This window comes from Ambystoma mexicanum, chromosome 3p (assembly GCF_040938575.1).
Source record: "Ambystoma mexicanum isolate Mex_15411 chromosome 3p, UKY_AmexF1_1, whole genome shotgun sequence".
In the NCBI taxonomy this organism is placed as follows: Eukaryota; Metazoa; Chordata; class Amphibia; order Caudata; family Ambystomatidae; genus Ambystoma; species Ambystoma mexicanum.
In genome coordinates this window covers 248,522,360-248,545,627 of record NC_090925.1, presented here as the reverse complement: position 1 = coordinate 248,545,627, position 23,268 = coordinate 248,522,360, and the positions used below count along the sequence as shown (strand labels likewise).

General features: G+C 47.0%; 1 protein-coding gene across 3 annotated transcripts in view; it reads right to left on the bottom strand.

Moving 5' to 3' along the window:
* Positions 1 to 23,268, bottom strand: part of SS18L1 (SS18L1 subunit of BAF chromatin remodeling complex) — a 405,815-nt gene that overhangs the window by 302,035 nt on the left and 80,512 nt on the right. For 2 of the 3 annotated variants that reach the window (XM_069650717.1, XM_069650716.1), the window contains exon 5: positions 22,093 to 22,290. The exons of the other annotated variant lie outside the window; for it this stretch is intronic. In XM_069650717.1, the coding sequence (XP_069506818.1) occupies positions 22,093 to 22,290 (198 nt within the window). The remainder of the gene's footprint in view (positions 1 to 22,092; positions 22,291 to 23,268) is intronic. 3 annotated transcript variants of the gene reach the window in all.

Below are 23,268 nucleotides of genomic sequence, written 5' to 3'. Positions count from 1 at the left end.
CGGGAATGAACCACAAGTTTGTGGACACCTGTTGTCTTTTTATTATTGTATACACCTAGTGTCAGGGTCGGTTTATCTCCCTTGCACCCCACTACCTATCCTAAAATTGTAATAATTAATCATAATCACAGTGTGCTCCCAGTTACAAGGAGAATGGCAATTAGCCCTGCCTGACCACAATAAAAAAAAAGGACACGTCTGACCTTCACAGCTCTTAGAAGGCATCCTCCTCGTTCCAGTACCAGAGAGGTAAAAGAGTTTAGTGTTCATTACTCTCAGTCTCCTCTTCCCTGTCTCAGTACAGTCAAGTGTCACATGTGGGCAAATAAGGGGAGCTAACTAACTTAAAATAACCTATAAAGGTTGGGGAAAGGTTAGGTTGATCGACAATGGGAAAAGGGGGATACCATGTCTCGCCTGGTTGTACCCCGCTCCCAATCCCCAAGAATTCTGCCCCCAGGTGATCTTCCCTCGCTTCTCCACCTCCAGGGTTGGGGTCCAACAGTGATGGCCATCTGAGTAGAGAATCCAGGGGGGTTAGGAGTGAAGATAGCCTCAGGTTTCTTACACTAGGGCAATCACAAAGAGGGGCCAAGTGTCTTCCATATACATTGATTGAATGCCTTCATCCCTGGGGTTGAATGGGAGCCCTGCTATTGTTTTCTGACATAGGGTAGGAAAGTGAACCTCAACCTGATCAGCTAGCAATTAGCCCTTTAGATAGCTTAGTGGAATGGGTGAATATCTCTCCAAAACTGACCCTAAAGGAACAGATGGAGTGAAAAACTTTGCTCACAGTTTTCCTCCATGTTCTCACTCTCCCAAAGACTGACGACCTGGAGTCAACATGATAATGACACTGGAGAAAGAGTAACTTTTTTTAAAAAAAATATTTTTATTGGAATTTCTTTAAACATAAACATGGGGACTCAACAGTGTCCCGTATCAACCCCCATCCCGCCCCCCTCCCCCCGCACCGGCCGCATCGTTCTTCGGTGTCCCACTGAGTCTCTTTTCCCGCTTCAGAGTTATCCTGTGAACAAGTCCAGTATTCAGAGTTTATGTGGACACCATTGGAGCATGTAGTCGCTTTGTAAGTACTCTATCGCATCCCCCCAGTCTGTTGCAAATCTCTGTCTGTCTCCTTGTACATTGTATGTGATTCTTTCCATTGCCACATATGTCCATATCCTGTGTAGCCATTCTTGACTGGTTGGAGGTGATTTTCGTTTCCAGTTTTGGGCTATCGCTAGCCATGCTGCTATGAGAAATCCCATAAAGTTCCTTTTTTGTGTCTTTGTGAGAGACCTGTCTCGAGGGTCCCACATGCCGCACATCCAGACTTCCTCTCCTAGGTTTGCCGTCTCTTTGAAGAGATTCTGCATTTGTGATTTCACCTCTGACCAGAATGGTTGCAGTTCAGTGCAGTCCCACCATATGCGTCTCGAGGACCCTACTGTGTCGCATCCCCTCCAGCATTTTGGTTTCGAGGTGGGATACATTCTGTGGAGTTTTTCCGGGGTATGGTGCCATTGTATCATTATTTTTGTCCAGGCTTCTCTCGTCTGGATCGACCTAGTCCATTTGGGGATTATTTGCCAGATGTAAATCCATTGTTCCCTCGTTAGTTGTTTCCCCAGGGTCTTTTCCCATTTCTTCATGTATTGCCACGTCATGGCTTCCGTCTGGGCGTTCAGGAACTTATATAGGGTGGAGACAAATTGTAACGCTCACCTGACTCCCACGGAGGCGCTGGCCTGGTTCGCGCTGCTGTGACCTCTTCTAAGGTGATGCGCAGGGTTCGGAAGACGGACTGGACCGGGCCCCCAAATCTGGCTTGTCTGGCTCGCAGAAGTATCCTTCTGTAGGCGAAAATAGGGGATTAACTGTCTGCGGGGTAATGCAATCAGCCTCCCACTTTCCCCTCTCACCCTCCTCGAAACCCTTCTGTGATTCCTCGTAGCGTCTCACCTTAGGGTCTGGAAGGACGAGCTCTCCATCCTGCTTCTGATGCAGGGGCGCATTGGTATCCAGTTACTTCACTGGATTTTCAGATTGGTGAGAACCAAACTTGCTTGGCTTCCAGGTAAGTTTTTTTGATAAGAGGTTCCCCTTGTGTCCATGCATTAATGTACTAATGCTAGTGTCTTTTTCCCCATGGGGGCCGGGGTACGGAATGCCGGGGAACAGGCACCGACCCGAGATGAGAGGTGAAATCCTTGTAGAAATCAGATAAGTCTTTAATGAGCATTTTTTGGTAATGTCTTTTCATTCGCTCATTAACGCTGATGTCTCTTTTTCCCCTTAGGGGCCGGGGTCCGGAAATGCCAGGATGCGGCGCGGACCCGAAATGAAGAGGGAATGAATCAACAGGTAAGTCTTAACATGGAGATTTAGCTTTCCTTATTCCCTTCTCTCTCTCACCTTTTGTCCTGGTCTTTTTCTCCCTAGGCGCTGGGGCGTGACTGCGAATCCGGATGATCGCTGCTGCACATGGAGGCGCCCAGTAAAGGTGAGTGGAATGCGGCGCTGCAGCGATCAACGCAATGAGCTTTTAAATAATAGTCTTCCGTTTCAGGGTTGTCGGCGAGATGTCTCCGGGATGCAGATTTAGCAGGTAAGGACTCTTCCTTCTTCTGTTCTCTTCTTCTCTTCCTTTGCAGGTGATCCAGGATGCTGGCAGGCGTGGCAGAAGTCAGGATGCAGGAGCAGACATGGTGAGCGTCCAGCTGCTAGATGCAGAACAACGCGAAGCACGTGTGGGTGTTCGGGTGGGGTTTAAATAGCCTTGGAAGAAGTTCCAGGTATGTATCCTTCCTCCAATCAGGTATGTATCCTTCCCCGACCACGCCCGGATGGTAAATTAGTCCCACAGGTAAAGTAATTCCTTTCAGGCCTCAAGGAGGCCGGGATCCTGCAGCATGGTCTGCATCAGGTAAGTGCACCCAAGCACATCCATAATGAGCCTGGTGCCTATGGCGCCAGGACTGATGTCTTTTATGAGCCTGGCGCCACAGGTGCCAGGACACTGTCCAAAGGGCCCCTATATGGGGTTGCTGGGTCCTTCCTTGGGGACTGGATGTCCGCTTTTGGGGACGCAGGGCTTGAACCGGCTCCCCGGGAGCGGGCATCATGACAGCACTACCCCCCAAGGCCCCTCCCAAGGTTGTTCCCTCCGGGGGTTTTGGTTTGTCTGGGAAGACTTGGTGGAATTTCCTGACTAATCGAGGTGCATGCACATGGTCGCTGGGTTCCCACGACCTCTCCTGAGGTCCGTACCCCTTCCAATCAATTAGGTAGAACAGTTTTGACCTAAACATTTTTGAGTCTAAAATGTTCTTCACTTCGAATTCGGGCTCCCCATCTATTAGAATAGGTTCTGGAGGTTTGAGTAGTCGGGTTCCGGGTACCACTGGTTTCAGAAGTGACACATGAAAAACAGGGTAAATTCGCATACTAGCTGGTAAATCAAGTTTAACAGCCACTGGGTTAATTATTGCCGTAATAGAATAAGGTCCCAGATATTTTGGGTTAAAAGTTCGAGGCCCTTTGAGTGGTAAATGTCTGGTAGCTAACCACACTTGATCTCCAATCTGATACGGAGGTGCTTCACTCCGATGTAGATCAGCATTCTCCTTGTATTTTCTCTTGGCTTGTTGTAAATGCGTAGTTGCCTCTTTGAAGGCTTGGGTAATTGTACAATGCAGATGTTATACTGCAGGCATTCCGAGGTTTTGAGGTGAGTCAAGGTTTGAGGTTCGAGGGTGATGCCCAAACAAAGTATAAAAAGGACTGTGGCCAGTTCCAGAGTGTACTGAATTATTTTATGCGTATTCGGCTATCCAAAGAATGTCTTTCCAGTTGCTTTCAGATTGCTGTAACAGACACCGTAAGTATTGCTCAAGGGTCTGATTTGTCCTCTCGGTCTGACCATCGGTCTGAGGGTGGTGACTGTTCGATAATCTTACGTCGATCTGCGCCATTTGACAACATTTGCGCCAGAAGTGGGAAATGAATTGGCTTCCCCGGTCAGAGATTAGTATAGATGGGAATCCATGTAGCCGAACAATATTTTCGAGGAATTCTTTGGCTAGGACAGAAGCTGAAGGTAAACCTTTCAAAGGAATAAAGTTGGCCATTTTGGAAAACAAATCCACAATTACCAGAATAGTATTGTACCCCGAACAAGGAGGCAGGTCCGTAATAAAATCCATTGATAGGGTGTGCCAGGGTGCTGGCAGTATGTCTAGAGGTTGAAGGAGACCGGCTGGTCTTTTCTTTCGACTTTTATTTTGGGCGCAAACACCACAGGACATCACAAAAGATTTAACATCTTTTCGCCAAGAGGGCCACCAAAATTGTCGTTTCACCTTTTCCTCTGTCTTGGCAATACCGGGGTGTCCCTCTATTAATGCATCATGATAACCGGAAATAACTAGTTCGTGTAATTCCTTATGTGGCAGGAATAAGCGTCCTTGAAAATAAGGTAAACCATTATCTATGGTAAAGTCTGATCCCTTTTGTATCCAATCCTGTAAGGTTGTAGGGTCCAGGAGTTGTTTCACTCTGACTTGAATGTCTTCAAGCGTCTGTAACGAAGTCATGCCTAGAATCCTCTGTTCGGGAATTATTGGTACTGGTTCTGAGTTTGTATCAGATTCTCCCATTCCAATTCGGGGTAAGGCGTCTGCTTTGCCATTCTTGCAGCCAGGTCGATAGGTAATCACAAAATCAAATTCAGCGAAAAACAAAGCCCATCGGAGCTGCCGTGATGACTGAGCCTTGGCGGTTTTCAAATACTGTAAATTCCGGTGATCAGTGATCACTGTGATGGTATGTCGAGCGCCAAGCAGATAATGCCGCCAGGCTTTAAAAGCGGACTTAATGGCTAACAGTTCTTTGTCCGTGATTGCATAATTAACCTCGGGTGCCGAGAATTTTCTGGACCAAAATGCTACGTGATGCAGTTGGTTGGTTTCGTGATCTCTTTGGGACAGGACAGCTCCCATGACTAGGCTGGATGCGTCAGTCTCGACGACATAAGGGAGATCTGGATGCAGGTGTTTCAATATAGGTGCGGAGGTAAACTTAGCTTTTAAATCCTGAAAGGCCTGCTCGGCTTCTTCAGACCATTCAAAAAGTTTATTTTTCCTCAAGAGTGCAGTAATGGGTTGTACCACGCATGAAAATTCCGGGATAAACCTGCGATAGAAATTGGCAAAGCCGAGCATGCTTTGAACCCCTTTTACAGAGCTAGGTGATGGCCATTTGAGGATGGCATCCACTTTTCTTGAGTCCATTCGGACTCCTTTGGGTGTCAGGATGAAACCTAGAAACTCGACTTCTGTGGTATGGAAAACACATTTCTCCAATTTAGCAAATAGTTTGTGTTGGCGCAGTTTTTCAAGTACTGCCCTGACGTGTTTTCTGTGATCAGATTCCGAAGAGGAGTACACCAGAATGTCATTGATATATACGACAACACAAACATCGATGAGTTCCCGAAGGACATCATTCATGAAGTATTGGAAGGCAGCCGGCGCGTTACACAATCCGAAAGGCATCACCTGGTACTCGAATAATACGTATTTAGTACGGAAGGCAGTTTTCCATTCGTCGCCTTCTTTAAGTCGTACCAGATGATAAGTCCCCGGAGATCTAACTTGGTGTATATGCAAGCGTCCTTCACCTGGTCAAGGAGTTCAGGGATCAGAGGCAGAGGTTTTTAACCGTTATCTGGTTCAATGCACGGTAATCGATACAAGTTCTAAGGTCGCCTTTTTTTTGGGCACGAAGAACAAAGCCGAGGATGCCGGGGACTTTGACGGGCGAATAAAACCATTAGCTAGGTATTGATCCAAATATTGTCTCAAATGCAGATTCTCAGGTTCGGTAAGGGCATAAATCCTGCTACAAGGGGGTTGTGCACCGGGCACCAGATCGATTTGGCAATCGTACGATCTGTGAGGAGGTAACGTGTTGGCCTGTTCCTTTTGGAAGACGTCCTGAAAGTCTTGGTATTCCGGAGGTAGATGCATGGAGGCAGAGGTTACAGATGCTAGATTAATCTTCAGGTTTTCTGGGTAGCAGGTTTGAGTACAATCCGGGAAGGTTATTCTCTTAGCTTGCCAATCAATTCGAGGATTATGTGTCTCTAACCAAGGAATTCCAAGAATAACCTGAAACTGTGGAGCCTTGATTACATCAAACACAACACCCTCCCGATGGCTGTCGGGACCAATAAGAGTCACCTGAGTAGTGGAATGTGTTACCGGTCCAGAGGCAATTTCAGTTCCATCGACTGTGGTGATGACAGCTTTGCTGGTTTTAGGACGGAGAGGGAGGTTAATCCTATAGACCAATTCACGATCCACATAGTTTCCAATAGCCCCACTATCGATGTATGCCTTTATTGCATGCAACCGCTTAGGCTGCTCTGGATCTACGAGAACCATTGGCACAATGAAATGTGAGGTCTAAGAGTTAGTTTTCAAGCTCGGCAAGCGGACCCCTACACTTGCCGGGCGGAGTCGTTTCCCGAAACAGAGTCTTCATGGTTTTTATCAGCGACTCCTACCGCCTTTCGGGGCGGTTTTGCCGGGCAATCTTGTAGAAAGTGTCCAGAATTCCCACAATAAAGACATAATTTTAACTGCCGCCTCCTTTCACGTTCCTTTTGAGTTAAGGGTCCTTTAACCCCTCCAATTTGCATAGGCTCAGAGACATCAACTCCCTTGGGATTAGCATGGGTCTTGACCAACACCCGGGTCTCAAACCTGGACCGATCTGCTTTTCTGTTTTGAAGTCTGTGATCCAATTGGACCACTAAGTCTATATACTCTGTGCATTCTTGGGGCGGATTTACAACTTGGGCCAAGACATCTTTAAGTTCTCCGCGTAGGCCTCGATAAAACAACGTGACTCTTTTATCCTCTGGCCATCCCGTTTCCACAATTAGTCTATTAAAGGTTGCAATATAGGATAGGAGGTCCTGATTGCCCTGTTGCAGGGATAGAAGTTCATCATCCAGAGCCTGCCCCTGAGAGTGTTGAGCAAATAACCTTTCCATGCTTGCTTGAAACCTTTGAAAATCACGGAGAATCGGGTCATCTTGAGTAACCAGTGGAACTGACCAATCGGCAGCGCAGCGGCTGAGATATGACAATACAAAGGCTACCTTGGTCTGATCATTAGGGAAGGCCCCAGGTCTGCATAGGAAGTGCAAACGACACTGATTCATGAATATGGCGAATCGTGTGGGGGCAGCAAAGCATTCGGGTGGGGCCAGCGGCTTGTTTCCAGGTAGATTAATCTGCACAGGGTTACTGGAAACCACAGGAGCGGGGTTCCCTCCGGAACCGGGTAGAGGAGTTTGCCCAGATTGACCTTGCAAAAGCTGTCTGGCCAGGTCATCAGTTCTTTCCTTTGATATTATTAATTCCCTCCTGAGGGCATTAGTCTCTTGACGAGCGGCATGTACTTCGGCCCGTAATTCCCCCAGTAATTGGGCCAACTGATCAGTCTCAGAACTTTCCATAGCGCCTGGGTGGGAATTTGTAGGAAGGCTTCGCGTTCTGTAATGCTCACCTGACTCCCACAGAGGCGCTGGCCTGGTTCGCGCTGCTGTGACCTCTTCTAAGGTGATGCGCAGGGTTCGGAAGACGGACTGGACCGGGCCCCCAAATCTGGCTTGTCTGGCTCGCAGAAGTATCCTTCTGTAGGCGAAAATAGGGGGTTAACTGTCTGTGGGGTAATGCAAACAGCCTCCCACTTCCCCTCTCACCCTCCTCGAAACCCTTCTGTGATTCCTCGTAGCGTCTCACCTTAGGGTCTGGAAGGACGAGCTCTCCATCCTGCTTCTGATGCAGGGGCGCGTTGGTATCCAGTTACTTCACTGGATTTTCGGATTGGTGAGAACCAAACTTGCTTGGCTTCCAGGTAAATTTTTTTGATAAGAGGTTCCCCTTGTGTCCATGCATTAATGTACTAATGCTAGTGTCTTTTTCACCATAGGGGCCGGGGTACGGAATGCCGGGGAACAGGGACCGACCCGAGATGAAAGGTGAAATCCTTGTAGAAATCAGGTAAGTCTTTAATGAGCGTTTTTTGGTAATGTCTTTTCATTCGCTCATTAACGCTGATGTCTCTTTTTCCCCTTAGGGGCCGGGGTCCGGAAATGCCAGGATGCGGCGCGGACCCGAAATGAAGAGGGAATGAATCAACAGGTAAGTCTTAACATGGAGATTTAGCTTTCCTTATTCCCTTCTCTCTCTCACCTTTTGTTCTCGTCTTTTTCTCCCTAGGCGCTGGGGCGTGACTGCGAATCCGGATGATCACTGCTGAACATGGAGGCGCCCAGTAAAGGTGAGTGGAATGCGGCGCTGCAGCGATCGACGCGATGAGCTTTTAAATAAAAGTCTTCCTTTTCAGGATTGTCGGCGAGATGTCTCCGGGATGCGGGTTTAGCAGGTAAGGACTCTTCCTTCTTCTGTTCTCTTCTTCTCTTCTCTTCCTTTGCAGGTGATCCAGGATGCTGGCAGGCGTGGCAAAAGTCAGGATGCAGGAGCAGACACGGTGAGCATCCAGCTGCTAGATGCAGAACGCCGCGAAGCACGTGTGGGTGTTCGGGTGGGGTTTAAATAGCCTTGGAAGAAGTTCCAGGTATGTATCCTTCCTCCAATCAGGTATGTATCCTTCCCCGACCACGCCCAGATGGTAAATTAGTCCCACAGGTAAAGTAGTTCCTTTCAGGCCTCAAGGAGGCCGGGATCCTGCAGCATGGTCTGCATCAGGTAAGTGCACCCAAGCACATCCATAATGAGCCTGGCGCCATAGATGTCTTTTATGAGCCTGGCGCCATAGGCGCCAGGACACTGTCCAAAGGGCCCCTGTATGGGGTTTCTGGGTCCTTCCTTGGGGACTGGATGTCCGCTTTCGGGGACGCAGGGCTTGAACCGGCTCCCCGGGAGCGGGCATAATGACACAAATTTCCTTTCGCCGGTTTGGGACATTATATACGTTTCAAACGGTGTCAGTGTTCTTGTCAATGCCTGTGTTATTCTTGGAGTTGTGAGCCAGTGATTCAGTTGTTCGTACTGATATCTGTCCTTCTCCGTGAGGCCCAGTAAGTCTTGACATTCTTTGAATGTTCTAATTCGTTGTCCGTCCAGCATGTCTTCTACTTTTGTGCAGTTGAGGTCTCGCCATTTCTGGAATGCTCCCTTTCCCATCCCTGGGGGGGGAAGTCTGGATTGTCTAGGATTGGAATGAAAGGGGCTGGATCTATTGTGAGTATTCCTTTCTTGGTCGAACTGTCCCAGACGTTTATTACAGAGCTCATGATCTCACTTATCTTGACGTTCGGTGTCTGTGCTCGGGTTTGCTCCATAGTAGGTGACGTAGATTAGATCTCGCTGCAGCTCTATCCTCCGCTTCCCACCACTTGTCCGACGTGTTGGTGATCCATTCGTTCAGCACCCATAGTTGGGCGGCCTCATAATATTTCTTGAAGTGAGGGAGTGCCATGCCCCCGTCTAGTTTCTGTGCTGTGAGCGCCTGTTGTGTCAGTCTAGGTTTTTTGTTTTGCCAGATATATTTCGTGACTATTTTGGCTAGGGTCTTGAAGAATGTCAGCGGTATCCGAATAGGGAGTGCTTCAACGTAGTAGAGTAGTCTTGGGAGTATTGTCATTTTGATTACTGTTATTCTGCCCCACCAAGAGACTGCTAAGGGGTTCCATCTGTTTAGGTCTCTTTTCACTTTTTCTATGAGCTCCGTGTAGTTTCCTGCATAGAGGTTCTTTACTGTGTCCGTTAGGGTGACTCCCAAGTATTTCACCCCGTCTTCCTGCCAGAGCCATCACTGATGATTTCTGCCTGTTTATTTTTATGCCTGAGATTTCTCCGTATTCCTCGATTTGTTGGATGAGGAGAGGGGGTGTCTTGATTGGATCTGTTAGGGTCATATCATCGGCGTATGCCGCTGTCTTGTGGGTCTGTCTGCCCATTTCCATGCCCTTTATCGTGGGTGTCTCTCTGATCTTTGCCAGTAGTGGTTCGAGGAAGACTGCATAGAGCAGGGGTGATAGAGGACAGCCCTGTTTGGTACCTCTTCCAATTCGGATCGGGTCCGAAAGTTCCCCATTCACTGCTATCCTAGCCAATGGTGAATTGTAATTGGCCCGAACCATGTTTATGTATGAGTTGCCCATGCCCATTTTCTTCAGTGTCGCGAAGAGCATTGTCCATTCTACCCGGTCAAAGGCCTTTTCCGCATCAACTGATAGTATTGCTGAGGGGATATTTGTGATTCCGGCTTTCTCTATAAGATGAATTATTTGTCTAATGTTATCATGGGTTTTCCTATTCGGGATGAATCCTGCTTGTTCTTGATGAATTAACTTCGGGAGTAAGGGTGAAAGTCTATTGGCGAGCACTTTAGTATAGAGTTTCGCATCGATGTTGATCAGGGCTATTGGGCGATAGGAGCTCAGGTTTTCTGGGTCTTTCCCTTTCTTGTGGAGGACTAGGATCTTTGCTTCGTTCATGGAGGGAGTGATGTTGGCCGTGTCTTTAAAGGTGTTGAAGAGAGTCGTCAAGATAGGTGTCAGTGTTCCCGCATATGTTTTGTAAAAGGCTGCTGCAAAGCCATCCGGTCCTGGAGATTTATTCCTGGGAAGGTCTCTGATTGCCTTTGCGAACTCTTCTCGTGTTATTGGTTCGTCCAGTGCTGTTTTTTCATCTGCTGTTATGGTTGGGACGGTAACTTCCATTAGAAAGGCTGCCTGTTACTGTTCGTTCGGGTTCTGTGATGTGTAAAGTTCCTGGTATTAGTCTCTAAATATTTCTTTGATATCTTTTGATTGTGTTCTTATTGACCCGTGCCGGTCTTTTAGTGTTTGGACCGTTTGGTTTTGCTGTTTGCCTTTTAGTTGTCTCGCCAGTAGTTTGTTTGCCTTATTTGATTTCATCGCATACCAGTGCTTTGTGTTGAGAAGTTGTGCTTCCGCTCTTTTAGTTCTGAGCGTGTCAATCTGGCTCTGGACATGTCGGTATGCTCTCTTTATTTTCAGGGATGTGTTCTTGGTCATCTCTGCTCTTATCTCTTCCAGTTTTTTTTCTAATTCGCTTTCCCATTTGTAAAGTTGTTTGTCTTTTTGTGCTTTTTAGTGCTATGATTTGACCTCTTATCACCGCTTTAAAAGCTTCCCAAATTGATGGTAGATCTGGAGTGTCGTTGTGTTCGAAATAGTCCACTATCTTTTCCCTTATTGTTTCCTTCAGGAACGGGTCTTGTAGGGTCTCTCTGGGGAGTGTCCAGCGCCAGAGACCTGACCGTTTACGTATTTTGGGGAGTGTGATCCATAATGGGGCATGGTCTGACAGTGATATATGTCCTTTCTCTATATCTTGGATCTCGCCCATTAAGCTTCCCGAGGCCCATATGTAGTCTATTCTGGAGCTTGTGTTGTGCACATGCAAGTGATACGTGTAGCCACTGGTCGTTCCTCTGAGTCTCCGCCAAACGTCTTCTAGTGCCATCCTGTTCATGATCTGTTTTAGTGCTGATGAAGGGGTCCCTTGATGGGTGTGTTTGGGGTCTGATCGGTCTACCAGGTGACTCCCTGCGATGTTAAAGTCCCCTGTAAGTATCACTTCACCTTTTGCGAAATTTTCTAATTTGTTAATCGTTTCTTTGATGAATCCATATTGGCCCGTGTTTGGGGCGTATATGGTTGCTATGGTTAGTAGTCTATTTTCCAACTGGGCCACTGTGAACAGGTATCTACCATTTTTGTCCGCCATTGTCTCTTTGATTTGTACGTTAAGGTGGTTGACAAATGCTATCAAGACTCCTTTTTTTTTTCTCCGTGTCGTTGGATTGGAGTATTGGATTGAAACCTCTTATGCGGGTTAGGGTCTTCCTGTTTTTTGGTATGTGTGTTTCTTGGAACGTTATTATATCAAACTTTTCTCTGTGCAGGAAGTTTTCGATTTTTTTCCTTTTTACTGGCGTGTTCAAGCCTCTTATGTTATATGTCAGGATTTTTAGCCCCATCTTTTCTTTTGGGGTCAGTTCTGCAGATGGCTCTTCTCGCGGGTCGCAGTGTTGCGCTTTAGGTCCGGTGATTGTGTCTTTCCCCCTCTGAACTTCCCCAACAACTCCCCCCTTCCTCCTTCCCATTCCCCCCTCAACTTTTTCCCTGAGGAGGGCTCTGGGCCCTATGGTTGCTCGGGTGTTCCGCCTTTGCCCCATGCCCTCTAACATCTCAGGTGTACAGTTCCGCAGGGAGTCCTAAACCCTGCTTGAGTTGTGGATTCCAAGGGTGTCCCCCTGCTCTGCCACGTCTTAAGTGGACACCTGCCCAGACGGAGGATTATTTCCTTTTCATCGCTCTTTTTCCTTGAGGCCCCCTCCGTTTTTACTTAAGTCTGTCATCTGTGTCCGAGGTCGTATCTATTTCCCTCTTATCTGCGGGATTGGAGTCTTGTCTTTCTTTTCTCCGTCTGACATCCCTTCGGTTCTCTCCTTCTTCTGTTTGTTTCTCCATCGTTTGGAGGTTCTGGCTCATGTTCTGGAGGCCTTCCTCGCAAGTTATGATGCGATGTTGACGCTCCTCCCATGTAAATAGTAGGCCGAATGGGAAGGTCCACCTGTATCGTATCTGTTTTTCGGTTAGGAGTTTTGTTATTGGGAGCATTTATCTTCTCTTTCTGAGTGTGGATTGTGCCAGGTCTTGATATAGCTGAACTTCTTTGCCGTTCATTCTTATTTGTTCTATTGACCTAGCCTTTTTGAGGATTTGTTCCTTTTGCATATATTGTGTCATTGCCACTAGAACATCTCTCGGGCGGGTTCTGGGTTCGCCCGTTCTTTTTGGGCCCACTCTGTGTATCCTGTCTATCTGGATTTCTTCCCCGGTGTCATCTGCGAATATGTCTTTGAAAACCTGTTGTGTTGCAGTGCGAAGGTCCTTGTCCTCCACCATTTCCGGCATATTCATAATCCTTATATTCGACCTCCGGGATCTGTTTTCCAGGTCTTCACATTGTGCTTTTAGTTCCTGCGCCAATCGCGCTAGTCTGTCTTGCGCTTCTGCATGTTGGAGAGTTTCCTCGTCTATGTTTTGTACTGTCCTTTCCAAAGTGTCCGTTCTCTCCTCCAGGTTTTCTATGTCCCTCTTTAATTCTTGGACCGCTTGCTTCATTTCCCCCTTCATGTTCTCGAATTGTGCCTGTGTTGTGGACATGAATTGCTCCTGAAATTCCTTGAACCAGGTTTTCATATCGTCCTTCGAGGCCATGCCTGCTTTCCCTTATTGGTCTGGAGTGCTTTCCCCCTTATTTCTTAGTTTGTCGGTTTGTGTTGGCACTATTTTTCCTGCACCCCAGATTTGGATCAGGTCCTGAGCCTGTTTGGTTCTGTTATTGCTCGTTAATGTTGCCTGAGCTCCGTGTCTGGTCCCGACTTTTGACATGTATGTGTTTTAGAGGACCTTGGCTGCTTGTCTCGTGAATGTTTTGTGTTGATTTGAGTTGTAGTTAGGCCGCGCTGGTCCGCGTGTATTTCCTTTGCGGTTGTGGGGGTGTCCGCTTCTGTGACCCTTTATCATGAATTACGCGCGATCTGTGTGCAGTTTTCGGTGGTCTCGGTGCAGGTTTGTTATTTGTGTGGGGGCGTTCTTTATTGTTTGCCGAGAGCCCCTTTGTCGAACTCTCGGGGGTGTCGGTGTGGGCCCTCGCCAGTCTGCTTCTCTTTGCTGCCCCTTCTATTTGGGGGTTTTGCACGTTTGTTCTGTCCTTCTTTGTCCCTTAACAGTTTTTCCCCCTCGTTTGGCGGAGTGAAGGGCCAGCACCCCCCGATGCTTTTGGGGGGTATGAGTCTCAAGGGGGCGATGGGTTGGTGCTCCGCGGCCTAGCAGTGTTGCGTTACCGGCGCAGGGGTAGGCCCCGGCCTGCCGCCACGCGTAGTTTGATAGCTTATATTTAGGGCCTTGCTCTCCCCTCTTCGTGGCGCCGGGGTCATTTCCTACTTGGATCCCCCTGCCCGCTGTGGTGCCCTGGGGCGCCGCAATATTTTCTGGGGGGGTGGTCGGCCGATGCTAGGCTCTCTCCCCCCCACCTCGTACCTGAGTGTCCGTGGATCTGGCGTTTCTGCGGAGCCCCGTCGTCCTCCGATGGTTTGTTGCCGCGGCCGGATCTCCCTCGCTCCTTCCATCGGGATCGTCTGAGAGCAGGTCTTCTCCAGCTTCGACTGCCGCGGCCTCTTCTTTCCGGGTCCCGACTTCGCCTGGATTGCTGCGTCATCCGCGGCTGGGCTCGTTGTGTCGGGCTGGCGTCCTCCCCGTTTGTGGCTAGGAGTTCTCCGGGGCCGGTCCTGGGTCCTCTGAGACGGACCTCTTCGTCCAGTCTCCGCTCCTTCCTTTCGTCGATCGGCCCTTCTCTCCTTGCTGCAGGCGGGGGGTGGAGGGGCTCAGCCGGCAGTCGACTTCCCCGTCTGTTCCTCGTCTGTGGGCTGCTCCGGGGCCGGGCTTCCGGATCTCGTCCGTCCTCCGCGACGGCATCTCTGGAAAGGCTTGCGATTCGTGCGAGGTCCTCGCTACTCGGGACTTCTCTTCTCGCCTGAATTTGGAGGGAGGCTGCACTCCGCAGGGCACAATGTGCGCTTATGTGTGGTGCTTTATTGTTGCGGCCAGAGCTGAGGGACGGAGCTCCGCTCACGCACATCCACTCGGCTCGGCCACCATCTTGGAAAGAGTAACTTTTAAAAGCAGGATCTATATGATGTCAGATAAAGTAATAAACCACATCATGTCTGAGGTGAACTAGATGTTGGCCAATTTAATAGCAATTGGTACAGTCCTGTGATTCTGGTACCACAAGCAAGATCTAAAGACTTAATACACTGTGTTGACTGTAGGACTCTGAAGGCTGTCACCACACCTAACCACAAACGGATGAGTTAGTTTACAACTTGGGTTTTTGATAAGATTTCTCAGCATCTTTGACCTATTTATTGGCAAATTGATTAACTGACCGTGCCAACTTCAGAAGGTATCTGTCAGGTAGGGCTCACCTGCGATTCCCAGGCAGTTTTACGGCTGACCACCTTCTTTAACTTCTTTTATTTTGTTCTTGTATCGTGAAGTTTGTTTGTTTGTTTGTTTTTTATTTGTAATGCGCATCATACCCGGGAGTAACAGGGCGCAGCAGATACACGTATATGTGAAGCTTAGTTGCACAGAATTATATACAATACATACAAGTGAACAGTTATATACAATACGGCATATTTACAAATTTACAAGCATGGTGCACGGTGAGAGAGCATAAGGTTATGTAGGATACATACAAGTGATAGGTATGCACACAACCTATTCATACGCATAGTACACAGTGAGAGAGCATATGGTCCCAAGGTTGTAAACAGAGTGGAGTCTAGCAGAGCGATGAATACTCGCTGTTGTGGTCAGAGTATTAGGGGTCCAGAGTCGTAAGCGGTTATGAGTGCTAGTTGTTGGATTTTAGCCATGTGATAGTATTGGCTCTAAACTTGTGGTAAGATTGGTCTGTTCTTATACTAGGAGGCAAAGTGTTCCATAGTTGAGACGCTTTCACCGGGAAGCTGTTACCTCCAATTGTGGACCGTTTGAAGCTAGGTACAATGAGGCGATCTTTGTTGGCAAGTCTTACTGGTCTAGTGGAGCTTTGTTTGTGAAATCGCTCAGCCAGGTCAATAGGTTCGGCATTGTTGAGGGATTTGTATGTCAGTGATAGTGTTTTTCAGATAACTTTGTCGTGGGTTGGGAGCCAGTTATGCTGATGGCTGGTCTCTGAGATATGATCTTGTTTGGAAATGCCTAAGGCTGCTCGGAGGGCATTGTTTTGTAAAATTTGGATTCTTTTAGTAATGGCTTTGGATGATCCTAGGTAGAGGGCATTACAGTAGTCTAGGTGAGATAGGATGAGGGCTCTGGCTAGCGTAATACAACTGTTTTCAGATAGGAATGGCTTGCCAGTGTGGATCAGTTTGCACGTGTAGGCTGTTGAGGATGCTAAGGAGTTGACTTGTTTAGTGAATGACAGGTGGGAGTCTAGCTAGAAACCAAGTGTTTTTACCTTGTGTTCTACTTTTATTGTATTGCCATCAATGGTAAATGGGTAAGACTCCTTAGATTCCTCCCTGCCTGGTATAAGTACTCAGGTTGGGTAACCTCTGGAGAGACTGTCAAAGGTGCACAGGGAAAAACCTTCCCGGAGGAAGAAAAAACCTGTGGAGGGTTGGCATCCATTAAATAATGAGATGAGGGCTCCAGAGCCTGTCTCCTAGCTGCAACTGGCAATTGGAACGAGGATATCCAGGTAAGATGAAGGATTGTATTATTGAGAGGGGCAGGGGGACTCGTCTCCAGTCTGCAGGCGGCAGAGGGAGCGAGAAGTACCCTAACAGGCAGGAGAATGGAAGGGCAGAAAGTAGCAGGAGGAAGGGGAACAAGCGTAACAAGGAACGAGAGCAAGGAGAAGGAACAGTGAAGCGCTCAGCAAGGTATGGCTTACCATGCGTTCAGACGCAGCGCCATAGCGGCACCTGCCATATTTCAAAGGATGATAACCATGCTCTAAATGGGCAAGATGACTTTTGTATATCATATCTTGTTGATATAGCTGCCATTAGTTCCACATCGAAGTAATATATTTCCCACCTTAGGAGAGGGTTTTAGGCTCTTCAACAAGCCAACCTGACCATCTAGGCAGCAAAATTTCAGACTTGTCAGGATTCAGAGGATTACCTTGGACAGGAGGTAGGATGAGGTAATATCCAACCGCTCCCCAACTAAGCACTGGTTGTATAAGAGTGGGAGACCAACACTACTCAGACTATTTTAGGCCTTAATGGGTATTACAGAATCTACATGGCTGACTTTGGCAACATCACAGCCCCCACCCCTTCTTGCCATTACTTATACTAAATACCTAAAAAAGGAAGTTTCTACTGAAGAGTTTGAAAACACTTGAAGGTTCAATAGGATACCCTTTCCAGGCAACAGTTTTCGGGGCCCCATGATTCCCAAAGGGTTTCACTATTCAGACAGATACTTCAGAAGCAGGTATTGTCATAGTTTTATCTCAGCTGTATGGAGGGCGTAGGGAGGGACCAGCGTGTAAGTTTCATTGGTTTGCAGCTTAAGGGTAGAGAGTTGAGGTTCACCACCATAGAAAAAGAATATTGTGTGTTATGTGGTTATTCCGATGGTTTAGACCCTGCTTTTTAGGTGCCACCTTTACAATCCAATCTGACCTCATGTCCCTCAAATGGTGATGGAACAGCAAAGGGGAGAATCCTAAACTGCTCAGGTGGCCCATAAGCCTTCAACTTCACCATAGGCAAGTGACCAAACATTGCAATGCTAATGGTTTGTCCAAGAAGTATAATCGATTGAACAGGACATCCATCCAGGGGTGGATTAGATCCCCCCCCCTTTTTAAACCACTTCAATTGGACCCCAACATATCTGCAAACCATTTGGTTTGGGAGTAAAGTGGTTTTAAATCTCACTGCTGGGCTTAACTCATTTCATTTTGGGGGCAATGCTAGGTCATTAAAGATATTAGTGCAGGGGAGCCCTATGCCCATTACCATCTATTGAAGCACTACCACATTCCTTAAAGAGAGTGGTGCAGCAAAACAATGTGTTCATATTCTTTTTGCAGTATGGCAGTTTTCCCCATACTGCATTGAGCCCAAACAGCTTGGCGGGAGTGGCACCTTTACCTTTACCTTTTTGTGTGCACCTCTTTATTTCTGCCACATGGCAGCATACTGTGCACTAGAGAGCTCAAAATGTTAGCCCCTGCCCTTTTTGCCATCTTCTTCTGGGTTGGCTTAAGATGTGTCGATTTCTGTGCATCCTTATAGAGGACCCCTGGGCTAGTACAGGTGACTTTGCCACAATATGCACTGACACATATGCAGACACCATAAACATGTGCACAGTGATACAAATACAGTCACAGGACACAGTTTAAATGCTAACACAGACACACATATGCCTACATATATAAAGCAAACAATGTCCAAATCTGCAGGGAACTTGCCAACCCGTCCGAAGTATCCACTGCCTCTACTCTTTCCCAGGCCCTTTGCAATGCACTTGCCACTCACTTCACCTCCAAATCCCAGAACATACGGAACAGCCTTGTCACACACTCTTCCAACCCATCCCTCCTAGATTTGCCTCCCCTGTCCACTCACTCTCCTCCTTCCTCCTTTTCCTCCTTTGCCTCTGTCTCTCCGGAAGAAGTCACCAGAGTTGTCAACTCCATGAAGGTCTCTTCCAAAAAGGTTGCCCCTCACTCAATCAGAAACATCAAGGACAACATGTCCTCTCTCGCCCCTGCTCTCACTGATCTTTGTAACCCCTCCAAGGCTACTGGTTCTTTTCCATCCTCCCTCAAGCACTACCTTGTGCGCCCCCTCCTTAAAAAACCATCAGCAGACCCTTCCTGCCCAGCCAACTATCGCACCATCTCCATCACCCCTTTCCTGGGGATACTGCTTGAGAAGTTGGCCCTCCCCCAACTTAACTCCCACACTGAACTTGTTGGCGGTCTTCACCAGCATTGCCAACAAGTCCCACTTTCAGCTTTTCCTTCTGAAAGGAATTCTACCTTCCCTAACCTTCCCCCAGAGACTCAATGTTACCTGGGCTCTGGTTCTCTCTAAGCTTGACTATTGCAATAGCCTCCTCAATCTACCTTTGTCCATTCTGCGACCCCTTCAGCTAATCTAGAATAGGGCAGCAAGAGGTATCCTTGGCCTCAAGCCCAGAGACTGAATCTCTCCTGACCTTCAAAGTCTTCACTGGCTCCCAATCGCAGCACGGATTAAATTGAAATCCCTCTGCATGGTCCACAAGGCTGTCTGGGGCCAGGCACCACTCTATCCGTAACTCCTTTTGACTCCTTTTGACCAAATACTCCCCCTCTAGACACCTGCATTCCTATAGCACCAACTCCTAACACGTGTGAAGTGGTTTGCGAAATAGAGAGCAGGTGGTTTGTCACTTTCCTCTTCTGGGCCCTGAGCCCTTATGCACCCTCTGGGTCCTGACCTCACACATTTTATCATCCCAGCTGCTGTCTATCCTCTGCACTTGCCTCGGCTCACCCTCCACCACTGGAGGTTGCACTTCCCTTTCTTCATAGCACTTATACCATACCCCTCTCCCCCCTGCACTTGCACGCTCTGAACACTCATGAAACATAGTAGGGTTGTCTTCCCCTCCCCATTGTCTCTTCTTACTTTGTTGTATTTCATTATTTAACATTGTTGTAATTACTTTGTCCATCATCCCCTGTCCCCTCCCTGTTACCATGTGGGCGGTTTGAAACAGTATTTGCTTCCTGTATAAGTGCCTAATAAGTGAACAATGAATACATAAAAATAAAATAAAGGTTCTCAGACATCTGCATGTATACATGGGTCTACTCCCAATCGCAGATGCTTGCATTCATACATACACGAAGAGACTCCATCTTGTGCTCTAGAACTCTAATCATCGATACACTAAATACAGAATACAGTCCAGTTTTTAGGCAGACCAATAAACATGCAAATACTTTCTACTGATATTTTTTACATGTGAATTGTTCTCATGTATTTTAATTGTGCCTGAACTGAAAACATGGATGGCTTTTTACTCCCCAGTCGGCCATTGATACACACTGATACCCGCATACATACATATACACGCTAGACCCAGCCAAAAAAAGCTACATAAAATGTGTGGATATCATCATTCCTTGCACAAATACCGCTTTATAGACACATGTACAGACATTTTACTCAATCGTTGATAGAGGAAAACATTTTTGGGATGGACAACGCATTGGGGTAGTATTTTATCTACTGCGTTCCATCTTCAAACTGGAATAAATCCCCTCCCATCACATCTATCAAGGCACATGTGACTTCACTCTATGCACAAGGGCATGCAGTGGCCAAACCCCCTGAGGTGGCAGTGAAAAGCCCCTATCTTTGCTGTTACTGATTCTTCTTGGTGTTAGAAAGAGGCAAACTATGACTGGAAGAAAAGGAATAAATGAAACTAGGGGTATAAAAGATGTATTCGCCAGATCTCCAGTGAGCTCAAACGGGGAGGCATGGGAACTGGAACCTCTTTGACCATGGCATTCAGGAACCCAGACGAGAAAACTGTGTGTGATGGGATGCAAAGAGTCCTTGGCTCCGATGCTGGCTTCTATCCCTCACAGGCACTTGTGGGCATAGATATCAACAAAACATAAGGAAGAAGCCCCACGCAACCTCCAATCATAAGTAACATAAATATGGGACTAGCATTTCCAATAAGCATAGAGCTAGGCAATATCTCAAAGGAGAACCATTTTTATTACTGGTCAAAAGATTGTTTCCAGATCAGCTGTAGCCAGAGTGACTGCATGAAGTACACACCCATTACGGAAACCTGATTGTATTATGGGGGGGACATTTACAAAATCGGTAGAAAGATCGATGGATGACCAGCAATAAGAGCATGAACAAACAGCAAGGAGTAACGCACTTACCCACTACAGTTTGAAGTGAGTAACTTCACATGTTGGAATGCATATATCAGAGCGTTAGTGATTTTTTTACCAAAAATGAGGCTGTCATGTGGCTCTTTTACCAGGACTTCACATTCTAAGGCTTTCAATTTGCAAATCATTTTCAGGTGAATGAGGTCAAATGAAACTAACAACTTTAACTCCTGCCATGCACTGATTTTCTCAATGAGCATAGACGACTGAAAACATGGCGTCACAGTAAAATTGAGTCATCTTGTTGTGCTTCTAATTTTAACACAGGGCAAATCCTGGTGCACCATATTCAATGTAAAGAACAGGCTACCTCAGATCCCGACTTTGGCATTGCCCTGTTGCAACTGCAACAGAGCTACATTGATTGAAGTCGATCACTTCTTGTCTGTAGTTTTATGCCACTATAACGTCTGCTATCATTTAGTCCACTGCAAATGTTGCTGGATTAGGCCATTGTAAACACAATAATGGTGTTGGTCCATCGCAAACCCTGCCACAGTGTTAGTCGATCATTATGTCCTGGCATTGTGGTAATCCATCCCAAACCTTGTTGCACTGTTGGTCAATCATCAAATTGTGCCATGGTGTCAGTTCTATGTTGTTAGCCCATTGTAAACACTGTTCGGTTGTTCTTCCATCATTAAACACTATCATGGTTTTAGTTCATCATGAACTCTAACATGGTGTTAGGCGACTGTTAAATCCTGCTGTGGTTTTAGTCCATCACACATTCTGCTATGATATTAGTCCATTAATAAACCCTTTCCAGTCGTATCTATCTGTTTTAAACCCTGCCATAGTGTTAGTCCCTCACAAATCATTATATGGTGTTAATCATTTACGAGCCCTGCTGTGGTGTTACTCCATTATAAACCCTACCAATGGTTTCATAAAAGCAGCAGAGAAATAGGAAAGGTGAGCACTGGACGAAGAAACAGCTGCTCTACTACTCGCAGAACAGATCATTATTCCAACAAGTTCGGGCTCAGAAATTAAATGGATTTCGTGTCACTTAATGTCAGTAAGAAGGCACTCAAATTGGTGATGCTGGCCCCAGTAGTGGTAGTGTGACAGTGTACACACTAGGCAGCAATGTATTGAAAATGTGCATTAAGGTCGGTTCAGTCTGCTCTGTATTTGGGAGTGGATTTTCTTTGAAGAAACCGGTAAGATGTCATAGTCAATGGAAGACTGTACTCTGCAGCACAACAAAACCCATTTGTAAGCCTTGCGTGGAATGGTGCTTACCCATGAACCTAATTGAAGCAAGGTTTTTCAGGAGCACACATTGAGGGTTTAATCTATCTGAATGTACTGAACCGGTCCTACTTACTAGCTGTGAGCCAGGTTGTAAGTGATGGGTTTCCCTTTACCTTAAGCCACATTTGATTCCCCACTTTCCATTACTTTTTCCCTTCCCCAGTTTACCCCTGTTTTTCACTCCCTTTCCTTCCCGTTCCTCCCACCGTGTGCCTGGGGCTGCTGACCACATCACCTGGATTGGATGGCATGTTGATATTGGTCCGGGACACATAGTTGCTGATGGCGCCGCTGCCCTGCATGGCGATGTTTTGAGAACTGGGAACCGTGTGGCTGTACCCGGGACCTGAGCCGTGGCTGCTGGCTGTCATGGTCATGGACGTTGTGGGCATGGTGCTTTGGCCGGACTGCTGCATTGAGACGTGGTTAGGGCCTGGAAAGAAGAGAAAACGTGGGTTCTCACTACTGTCACAGAATCAAAGTGTTGTCAAAGGCAAAGAGCTTCTTAGATGAAACAGCCCAAAGGACCCAAGGACAACAAGATGCCTCACCATGATAGAAATATCCGGCCACCCTTAACCGAATAATGATCACTGCATGAGGCATATACCCCCATGGTACTGACCACACGGTCCCTCACACAGTGCTTTAAGTGGGCTGGTACTATCAGGTTCTCAGTAACAGCCTGTCTTTACTTTGCAATAGTGAGTACCACCACTTCTCTAATTTCAAGCAGGTTACTGTGTCCAGTATCAAGAACGTTACAGGTCATGAAATTAATGGAAGTGAGTGACACCTAACCTCCCACAGCCATCACTGCGGGCAGACGTGCCTGCTGCCACTTCCCCTTTTTGCTCAGCAACCGGTTTCCAACTATCGATTTAAAACCTAATCAAGAAAACCGAAAGGAGAGCCAAGCATTCACTTGCTGTGCAGCCTGTGTTCACCTGGCCCAACCCCCGGGAGAGCTCTGGACCTCTAAGCACACCTTGAATCCGATAGATTTGAACTTCTTTGAATGGAATGACCAGATTCTGGACATTATATAGCCCTTAATGTACTCATGACATGCAACAAACACTTTTATCAGAAGATTTTCTGTGATGGAACATTTTCATTGCAAATGCTTAAGATAAGCATGTTGCTGCCTTTTATGACATCCCCCATTTCATGTACGTTACTGCAACATGATTTTAAAATGTCTTTGAAAAGGCATATTAAATCACTGGCATAGAGAAGTCGGAACAAGGCTACATAAGGGAAAAAAGAAGTAGAGAGCCAACATCAAGACACATCAAAAGAGAACAAAAGAGCGAGGTGCAACCACTGGGACATAACCAGAGATGGAGAAAAAAAAGAGAAGATCCCGATGCCTGCAGACTTTCGGCGCATTATAAATCCATAATTAAAT